The following is a 14682-nucleotide window of genomic DNA, read 5'->3' as shown; positions in this document are numbered from 1 at the left end:
TAACTTTCCAAAATTTCCCTTTACTATACCATAGAGAGATATCCGCCTCAATGGCAGAGGTCTCTGCCAAGCTTCTGAATAACATTACACTAGTGAATGGTGAATAGACAGCAGTAGAAAAGTTACTCAAAAGTGTAAGAGCAAATTTACAAACGTAGATTTAATCACATGTGAATTTTCTTTGTTAAAAGGTCTCTTAGAAGCTGCAGATCTACAATCCATGCTCAAAACAATTAGTAATAATATTAAACTTCAACATGTTACTAAGAATGTGTACGTAACTTGAATAAAGTCATTTCTTTTGAAGGGACAAAACAGACCTATCTATAAGATGTATTGTAAGTGCTGGGTGAAGTGAAAGAGTCTATCCTCACACAATTCTAAACTGTTGGACCTCACTACCCCTGGAAGGAGGCACTTGGGAATTTAGTGAACTTGCAGTAATTTCTGGTTTCTGTGATTGCAGAAACAACTACAATACTTCTTTCAATGATTGCATAGTTGCCCTTGAGTTCAACAGCTTGTGAAGAACTGATCTGACAATGCTATTTAAATGCAAAAAAGTGGTAGATGCAAAATCAGGCAATCCTCTAGTTCATCTTTCAGACACACCCAGTTCCATCACACTTCTTGTACAGAATACACTTTGTAACATAGAAAATCTCACTGATGACTTAATGGCATATACTAACTCCATATTCAACACAAAAGCCTTTCTCTAAAGATTTTTATACTTACAACTACTGAAAGGTGTTCTTGTCAAACAAATACAATAAGAATATTGGACACTACATAAACATTTCATTAACAGTTTGTGATAGATTGTCTTTGTACATGCATTTCATTTTTATTACCCAACAAAAATATACAAAATCAAGCCCTGTAGCAAGTCAATTTAAATGGAAAAACGCTTACTTACCCTTCGATACATTTATTTTCTATATGTGATCTTACCTTCACTACATATCTTTTTTATTTGTGACCTGAGTGTTTCAAGCATTGATGTCGCTGATAACCATCCATCCGCAACACAACTTTTAAATTTTTTTTCATTTGTATTCCTTTCAAATGATACGCGGTAAAAGGCTCCACCTTCATCAAAAGGTTCCAACTTAATTCTTCCAATCGGTATTTTAAGCATAATATCAAATTCATCAGGTTTCGAAACCTAAAACATAGTACATTGTGGTTAACCCAGGGTAAATAATCTGGTTGAAGTAGGAAAGCAACACATCAGCAACTATGTATTTATTTTGCAAATTGTAATAGAAGGTACATTTTACAGTTGAACAAATTAAAATAAAATAAATGAAAAGCATCACCATTTTCCTACAAATTATGCCGGATGGCAGACAGCAGGTATACATAATACATTCATCTTATGCACTCAATTCTCAAGTACAACCCTGTGAACCACATTCTTCTAAAATAGGGCCACGAGAGCAACACATAATGCTCATAATTCTGTTAAGTTCCAAACACCTCCTTTCTTGTGTTTTCTGCAACTTATATGTCATGTTTCTGTCTGGATTGTTAATGTGACAAGCTATTAAATTGGAATGTTACAGGGTAGTTAAAGAGTTCGCAAGGGCAACGCCAACAGGTCTTGCTGATAAAGAGTTTTTCAGTCATTGAAGTGTTCAGGTATTCAATAAGTCGTCACACATGCACTCTGTCAATTATCTTTGTGTTAATCTATTCCCCCTCTGACTTATTCTTGCATTCACCTACTTACACAACCACAGTAAAACATGTGCAAACTCAACAACAAATGCAGGATACATTTAAAGAGAAAAATAACAAAAAGAAAACATGCTGCCCCATTTGCAGGCATATGCTTGTGATATCAAATAAACCTAAACATAACAGAGGATGGCCATATTGCAATGGGTTGTAGGTGGTGTATCTTTGTTATAAAGGTTGAACATGGCTCTCAGATTTAGAACTAAGGTGGTGTCCATTTTGGAATGGTAAAACAAAGATACAGTATGGACAATACCATTCCACAATAGTCGCCTGGTTTAGAAGAAGTGGCATGGGATGCAGTGCATTGCAGAGAGGCAAGCAAGTGGCCCACATGGACTGCTTGTGATGCAGTAATAAGCTCTAAAAACAGAAAAGAACAAAAGAAAAGAAAGAGGAATTTTAAAGGAGAAAATGGTAAACAAAAGGACTGGCCTTTCAGCCCTGGCACTGAAGCATAACGTTTCCTGCTAAACAGATCATGCCTTTCAAATTGAATGTACATTTTCACAGTGAACCAATAAAGTCTATAGCATCTGCCATTGTCTTGACAGCATGGGCAACACAGGCTAATGAATTCAAAATACATATATAAAATTACAGAAATCAAAACAATGTTCAACCCCTCTCAAAAGGGCCTAACAAGAACTATTACAGGGACAATCTACCCCAGGGTATGCCTTTTTTTTTTTTTCAAATATATTTTTATTTAACTGTTTGCTGTTTTACATTTGTAGGTCATTTTACAGTAACGTTTTGTCATTATTATACACATCTCTTAAGTTGTCCGCACCACTGTTTTGCTTTGTTTGCATTGTGTTTCACAATTACTTGCTCAATTCAGTAGTTTAATACTACTTGTGTAATATTGCTCCCATCACTTAATCAATCCGACTTTATGGAGACAGTACTTACAGTGCCCCTCGTTACTTTTAATATTGGTTACCTGATAACAGACTTAACTCCACTTCAAACTGTATATAGGCTTAATGGCTCATGTGGGTGTGGCTGCTTAACTTCAAAGAGGGGGGGGTTGACATAGAGTTTCATACTATGTAGGAGCGGTCTATCTACTATTCCCCTCCCTCCTTTGTTCTTTTAGTTATTGCGTCCTGTCCTCTGTACTCGCTCCCTCTGCGCCCGGGCCAGCGGGGCTCCTGATGTTCCTCCCATCCTGTTTTCTGGAACTTTCGCTTACAAGCACATCAGGTGACCCTCTCAAGTGGTTCCTCCCATCCCCTCAGGTACCATTGGTCCCTTCGTTAGGCCGTCCCACCTTATCACTAGGTTTTCCCACTCCGGGGCGATGGGTGTCTGGCGGACTCCCCTGGCCTCCTCGGCCTTAAGGACCTGCAGTTCAGCTCTGGACCATCTTGTGACATCGCCTCTCCATTCTGTCAATGAAGGGGGTGCATTCGATTTCCAACCCTTCGTAATCAGCCTTTTGTAAAGGGCCAGGGACAGGTCAAGGAAACAACTCTCTACCCTGCTCCATTTGGTACTAGCTCTGAGGCCCAATAGACAAATGTCGGGGGTTGGCCGGAGTTCCGTACCGAACAGCTCCATGAGATTAGTCGTCATCGCCGTCCATCCCCTCTGGAGCATCGTGCATCCCCACATCATATGATCAAAGTCGGGTTCCCCGTCTCCACATCTGGGGCAAGTCCTGGGCTCCCCCCCGTATATGCGGTGCAGCCGTTGAGGAGTAAGGTATGTTCTGTGTAGATAGTTGTATTGTATGTATCTCAGCCTAGTGTTGCGTGAGATCACCCCAGGGTAAGCAAGTGCTCTAGTCCACTCTGACTCGGTCAGGTCCCGCCCAATTGTCTTCACCCATTTTTCTCTTAGGGATCGCAGGGAATCCACTGCTACCTCTATCTGGGCCCTGTATATTTTTGCTATTAGGTGAGTTTCCTCTCCCTCTGTCAGCAGGAGGTGCAACACCCCGTGGGGAGCGGGTTCTGCATTGACCGTGGTCCAATGCTCCTTCAGGGTATGCACCAGCCTTCCAAAGAGTAAAAACTGTCCTATTGGGACCCCCCCCTCTACTACATCAGCAAAGCTCCTCAGCACCCCCTCCCTGAATAGCTCCCCCACTGTCTCTATCCCTGCTCTCGTCCAAGGCCCCAAACCCAGTCCCCCTGGCCCCTCCGCCCTCACGTCCAGAGCGACGGCCGCCAGCGGCAGAGCGGGAGAGTATGGTGGCCCCACTCCAGTCCTCCTCTCACATTGTTTCCAGCATCTCATCGCCACATTGTACATTATGTTGCCTCTAATGGGGGCCATCTTCCTGCCCGCCATATTTGCTGTAATCTGAGCTATGTCAATTTCACTGTTTGCGGTGGCCAGGTCCAGCCGCCCCCTACCCGCTAGCCAGCCGGCCACCCATTGTAACTGAGATGCCAGGTAATAGCCTACGAAATCTGGGGCGCCCAGGCCTCCCAACCGCGTCGGCCTACAGATGGTCGAGAGCGCAGTTCTTCTGCGGCCCTCATCCCATATTAGTTCTCTGAGCAAGGCGTTCAACTCTCGGAACCATGCCGCGGGGATCTGTAGTGGTAAGTTAGCAAAATAGTAGAGGAGGCGTGGTAGCATGACCATTTTTGAGAGCGCCACTCTGGCCATGATTGTTAGTTTTAATGATCTCCAAAACCCCACCGAGGAGCGCAATGATCTAAGCGTCCTGCCGAGGTTACCGTCCCTAAGATCGTTTAATTCGTGAAATATCTGTATGCCCAAGTATTTAAATGTCCGCGGGGCCCAATTTACGTCAGCTGGGCACGCATCTAGGCGTGCACTGTCTGACATCACGGGGAATACATATGTTTTCCTCCGATTAAGTCGGAGTCCCGATAGGCCCCCGAAGTCTTCCAGTATTCCCAATGCCCATGTGAGTCCTCTTGACGCGTCCCTCATGTAAATAAGTATATCATCTACATACAGGGAGACTATATGTTCAGACGGACCCCAAATAATTCCCTTGCCCACGCCTTCACATCGCAGCTGCGATGCCAGAGGTTCGATTGCCAGGGCAAACAGTAGCGGGGGCAAGGGACAGCCCTGCCTAGTTCCCCTGTATACTGGGTATGCACTGGAGATCATCCTTCCGGTTTTAACTCTTGCTAACGGGGATGAGTACAGCAAGTCCACCCATTTTACCCAGTTCTCCCCCAGCCCCATTTTAAGCATCACAGTCCTTAACTAGTCCCATCTGATGGAGTCGAAGGCCTTCTCGAAATCCACCGCGAGTAAGGCTCCCTCTGGCGGTCTCTGATCCCTGGGCATGTGCAAGATCGTAAACACCCAACTCAGGTTCAGGGAGGTACTACGGCCGGGGACAAAACCATTCTGGTCAGCGTGCACTAACTTTGTCATGAGAGGAAGCAACCGGGCAGCCATTATCTTACTAAGTATTTTGAAGTCGCTGTTTAACATAGATAAAGGCCTAAAGTCCGTCACCGGAGCTTCCCTGTCTTTTGTCTTGGGGAGCGGTACCACTAAAGCCTCCCGCATTGTGTGTGGTAGTTCTCCATATTGCAGCGCCTCCGCATACAACCCTATCAATTGGGGGGCCAGCAGCAATTTGTATTTTTTATAGAAATCCATGGGGAGACCGTCTGTCCCTGGGGTCTTTCCGGGTGCTAACTGTTCTATAGCTTCATTTACTTCCTCTATCGTTACTGGTCCCCCCAGGCTGTCTCTCTCATCTGCGCTCAGTGTTGGTAGTGGGGTTTGCTGTAGGTATCTACTGAAAGATTCCATCTGCAATTCGCTGGGTTTCCCGTACAACTGCGAGTAATACTCTCTGAACGCATCGTTTATGGGGTCCGGCCTGAGTCTGCGAGACCCCTCCCCGTCTATTACACATGTGATGGGCTCACCCTGCTCTCCCGGGCGGACCAGCCACGCCAGTAGTCTCCCCGATCTACCCTCTTCCGCATGTAGGGATGCTAGATATTTTTGCCTGTCGTGGCACCGGAGTTGCTCTTCAATGCGGGAGTGTTCCCTACAAGCTCGGTTATATTCTTCATTCTCCTGCCCTGTCTTCCCTTGTCCCAACTCCCTCTCGTACATATCCTTCTCCAGGTCATTCAATTCTTTTTCAAGTGTACACCTCACCCCCACCGACTGCCCCAGGCAGAAGCCCCTTGTCACTACCTTAAGCGCCTCCCATTCTAAGGCCCTAGAGGGAGTAGACCCCTTATTCGTCTCAATATATTCTGCCAAGTGGCCGCGTAGGGCCTCTCTGTACGCCTGGTCCTCAAGTGCCGAGGGAGAAAGCCTCCATGAAGGTATAAGGGGTCTATCCTCCGACATCCTCATCGTTATTAACTAGGGATTATGATCAGACAAAGTGCGGGCTAAGTATTCTGAGCGTGTCATATTACTTATCAGGCCTGCTGTGCAGACTACTCTGTCAATTCTGGTATGCACTCGGTGGAGACCCGAGTAGTATGAATATTCACTAGACGTTGGGTGGTGCATTCGCCAGACGTCCGACAACCCCCACTTGTCCAGCCACTCACTCAGCCTTCTGGCTGTTTTGATTGTCGCTGCCCCTTGCAGAGGCGGGGTGGACCTGTCCAGATTTGTGTCTAGTACTGCATTGAAGTCCCCCCCTACTAATAGCTCCCCAGCGCTTTGGCGTGTGAGGTGTCTCGATAGGCTCGTCATAAAGGGGACCTGGTCTTGGTTGGGGGCGTATATGCAGCTTAAGACTATCGGGATACCTTGTAGCTTCCCTTCCAATATCACGAATCTTCCCTCCGGTCTATATTGGAAGAGGTCATTATGAAGGGGACCCCCGCTCTGATCCATACTAAAGCGCCCCTTGCATAAGCTGAGTATTCTGTTGCAAACACCTGCCCCCTCCACCTGCGCCTTAGCTTCTCTCCCTCTCCAGACGCCAGGTGTGTTTCCTGTAGTAATGCCAACTGTACCCCCCTTCTCTTTAAGTAAGAGAGTATTTTGTGCCTTTTAGCTGGAGTGCCCATCCCCCTAACGTTCCAGGTCAATAAATTATAGTCCGCCATTTCATGATTTCATTCTGGTGACAATACCCCCGCTTCTCCCCAGTCGCGAGGATATTTTCCCACATCATCTTGTCTTTGCCGCAGTCAAATTCCGCCACCCACATTGCCATATTAACTTGTAACTGTGTATCCCAACTCCCCGTCCCCAGGGCACCTCCTAACCTGTAGGCTGCCCAGTAAACTATGCAACCGTGCAACTTGTTCAACTTTTGATCAGCAGTACTCGCCATTTTGAATGGGCGAGGTTCTGTTCCGTGGGGTGGCCAAGTCCGGAGGGGCCGCCATTACGCTTGACATGCCCAGTCCCCGGCGCCTTCCGCAGGCCCTGGCTAGCCAAGTTCGTCAGCTGTTTGTGGGGTCACCTTCGGGGCTCGGGCCGAATGCTCCAGGTCTTCCGCAGAGGACACCAACGTGTCGTCCGTTTCATTCCCAGAACCTTCCTGAGGGGATGCCTCCCCACCCATGCGTGCTGCCGCTTCCAGTGCTTCCTTCCTGCCTTTCTCTTTCTGTGTTTGTGTGGGCGCCAGTCGTCTGCGGTCTCTGGTCCTCCTTCCCTTCAGGGCTCGGCGAGCATTGCCACCGGTCGGGCCCTCTCCAACGGGACCCCCGCCTGGGGGCCAAGTGACTCAAGCCATTCCCATGCCTCCTCAGGGGATTGGAGGAGTGTTGTCTTCCCTTCCAGCATCACTCTCAATCTGGCTGGGTAGAGTAGCGAATACTGGATTCCCTCCTCTCTTAGGGCTCTCTTAACTGCCAGAAACGAAGACCGCTTGTTTTGCACCTCCAGGGTAAAGACCGGGAACAGTGTCACCTCCCCATTTGCAACTTTAAATGGGCCCGTCTCCCTGGCCCTTTGCAGGAGGGAGTCCCTGTCTCTGTAGTGTAAGAGTTTAGCTATCACGGCCCGGGGGGGTCTCCCCGGAGCAAGGGGCCTCGCCGGCACCCGATGTGCTCGTTCCAGCGTGTAGAATGGGGTCAAGCGCCCCGGCGCCACTGCCGTACTGAACCATTTCTCCAGAAATTCAACAATGTTCTCCCCCTCAGCCCCCTCCGGGAGGCCCACCACGCGCACATTGTTCCTTCTGTTCCTCCCCTCCGCATCTTCAGCTCTTATTTCGAGTCGCGCCACTCTGTCGGCCAGGGAGGTCACTTCAGCCCTCAGATCTTTCTGCTTTGGTGCTATCTCGGCCAGTACAGTTTCTGTCTCTTTGACTCTGTCTGCCAGTTTATGGTGGTCCGCTCTCAGTAGGCTCACCTCCACAGCTACTTGACTGATCTCCCGTTGCAATGTTGTTTTGGTGTCTTCGATCGCCCCGAGTATTTTATCTAAAGTATCCTGGACTTTGATCTGCATGTGGCCCTGTGGGTCCGAGTCATCGCTCCCGGACTGAGCTGCAGCGGCCATGGTTCTGTTCTTGTGGTGGCTCCTGGGGGGCATCTGATCAATAGCGGACCTCGCCCCGGGCCCCCGACAGCTGCCCCAGCTGTTTCAGTTGTTCCGCTTCGGAATGCCTCTCCCCAGGCGCTCTACGTTTAAGCACTATCCATTTCAGCTCCAGGTCCTTTAGCCCGTCATGGACTCTCAACTGTCACTCTTCATCGTGGCACTAAGTTTCCTCCCGCTTGTCTCCCTTGTTGCACCAGGGACACTTCTGTGCTCAGTCCTACTCCTTTATGGATCTCCAGTACTCCAATGCGCCCGGGGGAGTCCACGGTTCTACCTTTTAGGCAATCCACCCCTCGCTTGCCCCCGGGGGCGCGATCCGCCATCCGCCAGCTTCATCAGTCGGCCCTTTTTCCTCGCTTGCTTGATCCTATCTTCTGGGTTCCTCAGCCCCAGGTACTCATTCAACCCCGATGGGTCACGGGCCACCTCCGTCCGGGGCCACCCCGATCCGGCCCCCGGCTCGGTCGAACCAGCCACCCTGCATCTAGCACACCGGTGTCTGCAGGGGTCCACCAGGTCCTGTTATCCCTCGTTCTCTCCGCTTCTTCGGTGTGTACCAGGGCCCAAAGGCCCACCTCAAGTCAAGCGGCCCCGCAGTTTGACCCCGGGTCACGTCGCTACCTCGAAATCGTTCCACACTGCCTCTCTCTCGCTCTTGGCCTCGCTTCATCCCCAATCCTTCCTAGGGGCCTCGTCCGTGGCCCAGAGTAGCACCACTTCACCACCCGTCAGAGTGCGTCTTCCGCTGGGCCACCAGAACCCAAACGGCATCTCCACCCCAGCTCGTAGTCTCCGCCGGCAACCTCCGCTTTCTTCAGCCTCCGGGTCGCCTCAACCTGCAGCCCTGCCCGTGGCCGCGGCCCCGATCTCGGGCCTGCCCCCTGTGTTCTTCTGGGGTCGCCCGTATCCAGTGTCTCAGTCTCCGTGCGCCTCCACAGTGCGCGATCTCACCTGGGCCCCCCCAGGTCCCCGCCAGCACCTCCGCCGCCGCCGGAGAGCCCGCTTGGTGCCTCCCGCTGTTCTGTGCCGTCCGCGCACTCACCACCTCGATTCGCGGCACCACGCAAGGCCGCGGCCTCTGCCGCGTGCTCAGACCCACGGACTCCGAAGTCCCCGATGGGCAGATTCGGCACCCCCGGGGTCGCCGCAGGGGCCCACACACGCTCGGCCCTCTCCTCTGGTCCACGCAAGGCCCCCGGGCCGCCTCAACCTACGGCCCCGCCCAAGGCCGCGACTTCGATCCCGTTCCTGCCCCCTGTGTTATTCCGGGGCCGCCCGCTTCCAGTGGCACAGTCTCCGTGCGCTTCAGCTGTGCGCGATCTCACCTGGGCCCCCTGGCCCCCGCCAGCACCTCCGCCGCTGCCGGAGAGCCTGCTCGGCGCCTCCCGCTGTTCTGTGCCGTCCGTGCACTCACCACTTCGGCTCTCGGCACCACGCAAGGCCGCGGCCTCTGCCACGTGCTCAGACCCGCAGACTCCGAAGTCCCCGACGGGCAGATTCGGCACCCCCGGGGTCGCCGCAGGGGCCCACACACGCTCGGCCCCCTCCTCTGGTCTCGCCCCGCAGCCTGGACCTCATTCGGCCCGGGGAAGGCACGATTTTGACTTTCTATTCGCCGGCCCCTCCGGAGCTAAGAGTTCAGGCGTGTGCCATCTCCGGGTCCTTGGCCACGCCCCCTACCCCAGGGTATGCCTAAGGTGGTCACTGTCAAAGAAGTATCCAGCATCTCTTTTATGATTAGTTATGTCAACTAGGTTCTGAGTGCTATGCAGTAGTGTCATCTCTAGAGTGGATTGCAGCTGCAATTCAAAGGTGTCCTGGAGTTTTTTCATATTGATTCCCAAAACAACTGTATGACTGGGCATGTCCGCAAGATACGCACCATGTCTCCCCCTGACATGGCCACATCTCCAGTAGTTGGTGCTGGGGGCTTGTTTCGCTCTATGTAGCTTATATAAAGCTCTATGTAGCTTATATAAAGACCAGTGCCAATCATGTTCTTTAGTGAAGTCTAGTAGATATGGTTTCCACTTCCTGTAAATGGGCAACAAGGTAGGTTTGGAATATATAGTACCAGTCTTAGTTTAGTGTACGCCTGAGAGCAGTTTCCTGTAGGCTCCCACTTGATCAAGTAGTGATGCAATGTGGAGCAGATAAGTTCATCCAGATTGCCTGCTAGTTTCCCTAGTAGCCACAATTAAATTTTTATCTCAGAAATTGAGCAGGCTCCAGGCAAAATTCTAATTGCAATTCTTAGAACGATTTGACTACCTTGTCCAGGACAATCTTGTTAAAAGAGAGAATACTTTTCTATGATCATAGATGCCAATGAACAATTTCATTATCAATTTTAATCGCCACGTTATTTCAAATGGGTGCTTTCAAGAGTAGATATCAATTTTGCTGCATGAGTTTGTGGCTAATTTCCCATATTTTGTAGGTTCCAGATATAATAGGATTATGGTGAACTGATTCTGCTGCATACTTTCTCAATAGGAACGGAATATCTCTGAGTCCTCCAAAAGTACCCAATTAGGGGTTTCCAACATGGTATGGAAATAGTAGGTTGTGTGACAGCTGCATTGGCATATGATATAGTTCTATGCTTGGAAGGCACAGGCCCTCCCACAGTTGTAGCCACATACAAATTTGCCTTTGATATTCTTGAAGTCTATCCATACCAGATATATTTCCTGATCTGGCTGTCAATTTGGTGGAGTTGCCATGAGGGTATTTGTAGGAGTAACATTCCAAAAAACATAACTAAAATAGGGTGTCACTACTGTCTAATTTCTTTGCACTCTTCGCTCGAGGTAAGTCTTTGGTGCTTCTATTTGGCAAAATACTTCTTCATCTGCTCTTGGAGAAAGTCCAAGTTGTCTTTACCGTTGATCACTGTTGTCAGACGAAGTTAGTGCCATGGGTCATTTTCATGAGATCGGTCTAATACTTGTTCATCACAGGGTGCTAAACAGGTAGCCTGATTCTACACAAATAAATGCTTTGTCAGAGTCTAAAGAAAGGGCTCCCTGTTTGTACTTTTTATGGCACTCCAAAGCAGATGTGACAGTGTCTGCAGAAGGTTACAAGAGACAAATATCACCTGTTTTATATGAACCAGTGAGGGGAATAAACCTTTTCAGATGCATTGCCTAGATTTTGGCCAGTATTTTCATGTCAGAATTGATCAGTGAGATCGGCCTATAATTGCTGCACCTCAGTGAATCTCATCCTGGCTTAGGGATCAATGAGATGTAAGCTTGATTATATTTCGGTGATATGCTATCTGTTCTAAGAACATCCCAGAATAACTTTCTCAGGAGGTGAGGGAATATTTAGCAGTCATTGTATGAAATTCCTCATTGAATTAATCTACCACTCTGCTGTACTTCCCAGCATTCAATGAGGAATAGGTAGATCCTAAAATAATTATTGTGCCTTAATGGTATACTGTGGTGCAGCTGAAGCATAAAAGGTTGCATAGTATGATGCAAATTCTGCTGCAATATTGCTAGGCAGCTAAGCAAAGTATCTTCGGCATTAAGTAAAGCTGGTATAGCAGGCTACTTTTCTTTGTCTTTGTTGATACGCCATGGTCGCAGTGCCGGCCCTTTATGTCTAATTAGTAAGCAATTTATTCAGTTTGTGCCCCTTTGTCGTAAGGAAATGTAGATTCAGCATTGAGAGGTTAGGCATTAGGAATGTCTTATTTATTGTTCTAAAGTCTGTCTTTGCATTTGGGGCTGCTTTTACAGCTTTATACTTTAACTTTACATGTGTGAGCAAACTCTGTCTCATCCATGGCATGGGCCTCTTTAGAGAGTTTGTGTGCAGGGATATTCTAAGTGAAGACTGTCTTTCTTATATTTGTCTTAATTCTGTAGTATGCGGTAGCGAGGTAGGATGTGGAGGCTCCCAACAATAAGACTTTACCCATGATCTTTGGTATGAAGGACTGCAGGAAACTGTGCATGTTGTGTCCTCTTCCATTTTCACGTATGCCATATAGACATATATAGTTCCTCCTATTATCATTGTGCAGGTCAGTGACCTTTTGTATTTGTATTTGTATTTATAAAGCGCATTCCAGCTGAGGCATCGAAGCGCTAAAAAGGTAAGAGATGCGTCCGCTGTGAGAGAGAGAAATCAAGAGAAGGCAATTAGCGCGGAAAGAGCCAGGTTTTGACTAACTTCCTAAAAATTAAAAGATTTTGTTCCTTCCTGATTGTCAAGGGTAGGGAATTCCAGCATTTTGCTGCAGCCACAGTAAAGGCTTTATCTCCCCATTTAGCTTTGTAGGTACAGGGAGCCTGAATCCTAAAAGCTCCTGATGAGCGAAGAAGACGTTTCGGTTTATACCAACAAAGTTTAGAAACCTTCTTTTGGAGGTTCCATATATCTTGTACACGGTCTGCGCTGGTAAACAATTTGTCTACCAATGTCTAGACCCATCGTTCTTGTGAAGTCTAGTGCAGGATTAAACTGGGACATCTCTATGCAGATGTTTTTGTTTTTGCATTTCTTTCGTATATAGAAGATTTGATGTGCTTTATTTCTGTCATATAAGTAAAAAGGAGGGGGGGGGGGGGAACCGGGAGATTAAGTTGGTCCAGTGTACACTCTCCCAACCGTAGTATAAACACAAAAAGTACACTGTTCCACGTCAGGAGCAATAGGGAGACCTGAACATTCAGGAATGAAACCCTTAAGCATCACAATGGATGACTCGCATCATCATCGGGTGATACTCCACGCCAGGCTGGCAGTGCAGTGCCTGACGGGCTCCCCAACAGGGGAGCAGCAAGCCGTATTGTTCTAGATGGTAACTAGTAAATCTCAGCTATCTTAAATGACCGTGTCTACATTCAGGCACAGACGCACAAAGGAGAGAACACAGAAATGGGAGTAAAATTGGTTCTTCATCACTACATATTTCATAATTTAATCAATAGTCAGTGATGAAACCAAGATTAAAAACAAGGGAAAGTCATCAGTTGAGTATCAATGCTCAATTACTTTCACAAACAATAAACTCAGGAGGATGTCATTCTGGACATCCCCTGAACTAGGTCAACATGTTTCGCGTCATGCGGTCCCAAAGGATCCAGTGACGCTTCATCAGGACCAAGAAATACAAAAAGGTGGATCAGCTCTTCTCCTAAATCCGAAACATATGACAGTGCACAAGTTTAAAAAAGGTATCAGCCGGTCACTTACATTGCAGTAAACAAGGTCGCCCACCCCCAAGTTAGGATCGGGCTCCTTGGTAAGTGCGTTCTAAGGACTCGGACGATTATTGTTTTATCGTCGGTCCAGACTCAGGACCTACCCTCCGTGAACGCCAAACCGCAAGACCAAGGAGCCCGATCCTAACTTGGGGGCGGGCGACCTGACAACGACTTAGCTTGTTTACTGCAATGTAAGTGACCTCTGGATACCGCTAAAAAGCAAAATATTGGCAATAGATGGACTGCCTGGATAGAGACATTTGGCAATCTCATTGATGCACTTGAAAAGACTGATAACAGAATGGTTATTAAATATCTCAAGAATCTTGCTGGTGATTGTGTGTAAGAAGTCATAAAGAAAATGCAGAGAACTGACGAAGAAGTCACATACCATCAGATTAAGAAAACGTTGAATTTAAAGTTCAATCCAGTACCAAACAATGATTATGAACAATGCATTTTCAGTCAAGAATGCCCAAGAGTTGATGAAACAATCGATTTTGTGGAAAGGCTTGACACGCTCAACAGACACCATAAATTAAATGAATTTAACAATGAAGAAGCGATGCGGCTTACAGTTATCGATGGATGCTTGTCCGATTCATTTAGACAATGAATACTAAGAGAAACTCTAAGTCTGGAGCGAGTGTTGATGGCTGCCAGAGCTGAGAAACATGCAGAGAAACAAGCTGCTGACATGGAGGTACCCACAGCGAATCAGTCATGAGGTTGAAAAGTAATCCCAAACAAAAAAAACATGAAGACACAAAGTGATGTCTACACGTAAAAAGAAGTTGTATTTCAGATGTTGACTTTAGTTTCCACATGAAGGAAAATGTTCCACCATTAACAGATATGCAAAGGCTGTGGTGAAGACAACCAGTTTGTGACAATGTGTAAAGCGAAGGGAAAAGTGTTTGGTGACGCAAAGACAAAATGGTCCTCAGAACGTTCCAGAAGCAACGTTCAGTGCACGCTCACAAGATCAAGCAGCAACATCAGTTGAGGCAAATAGAAACTAAACTAAGTTGATTGTCATCTGAATCATCGTTGCACAGTTCTTCTGCCTCAATAATAAGTGATAGTGAAGAAAGTGATTGTGCCGTGTCGATGTTTACCTTACAGAAACAAGCACGTCAGACTGGTCGCATGTGAAGAAAAAATGTCAGTCAAAGAAAAGTTGACATACCAAAGCAACAAAATCATACAAACACTGTTCACAGATTACATT

At 47.7% G+C, this 14682-nt stretch overlaps 1 protein-coding gene across 2 annotated transcripts in view; it reads right to left on the bottom strand.

Annotated features, from left to right (window-relative positions):
• CGAS (cyclic GMP-AMP synthase) overlaps positions 1-14682 on the bottom strand; it is a 207728-nt gene that overhangs the window by 102091 nt on the left and 90955 nt on the right. For both annotated transcript variants that reach the window (XM_069235685.1, XM_069235686.1), the window contains exon 2: positions 955-1168. In XM_069235685.1, coding sequence (XP_069091786.1) covers positions 955-1168 — 214 coding nt within the window. The remainder of the gene's footprint in view (positions 1-954; positions 1169-14682) is intronic.

This window comes from Pleurodeles waltl, chromosome 5, assembly GCF_031143425.1.
Source record: "Pleurodeles waltl isolate 20211129_DDA chromosome 5, aPleWal1.hap1.20221129, whole genome shotgun sequence".
Classification (NCBI taxonomy): domain Eukaryota; kingdom Metazoa; phylum Chordata; class Amphibia; order Caudata; family Salamandridae; genus Pleurodeles; species Pleurodeles waltl.
This window is presented reverse-complemented; position numbering and strand designations above follow the sequence as displayed.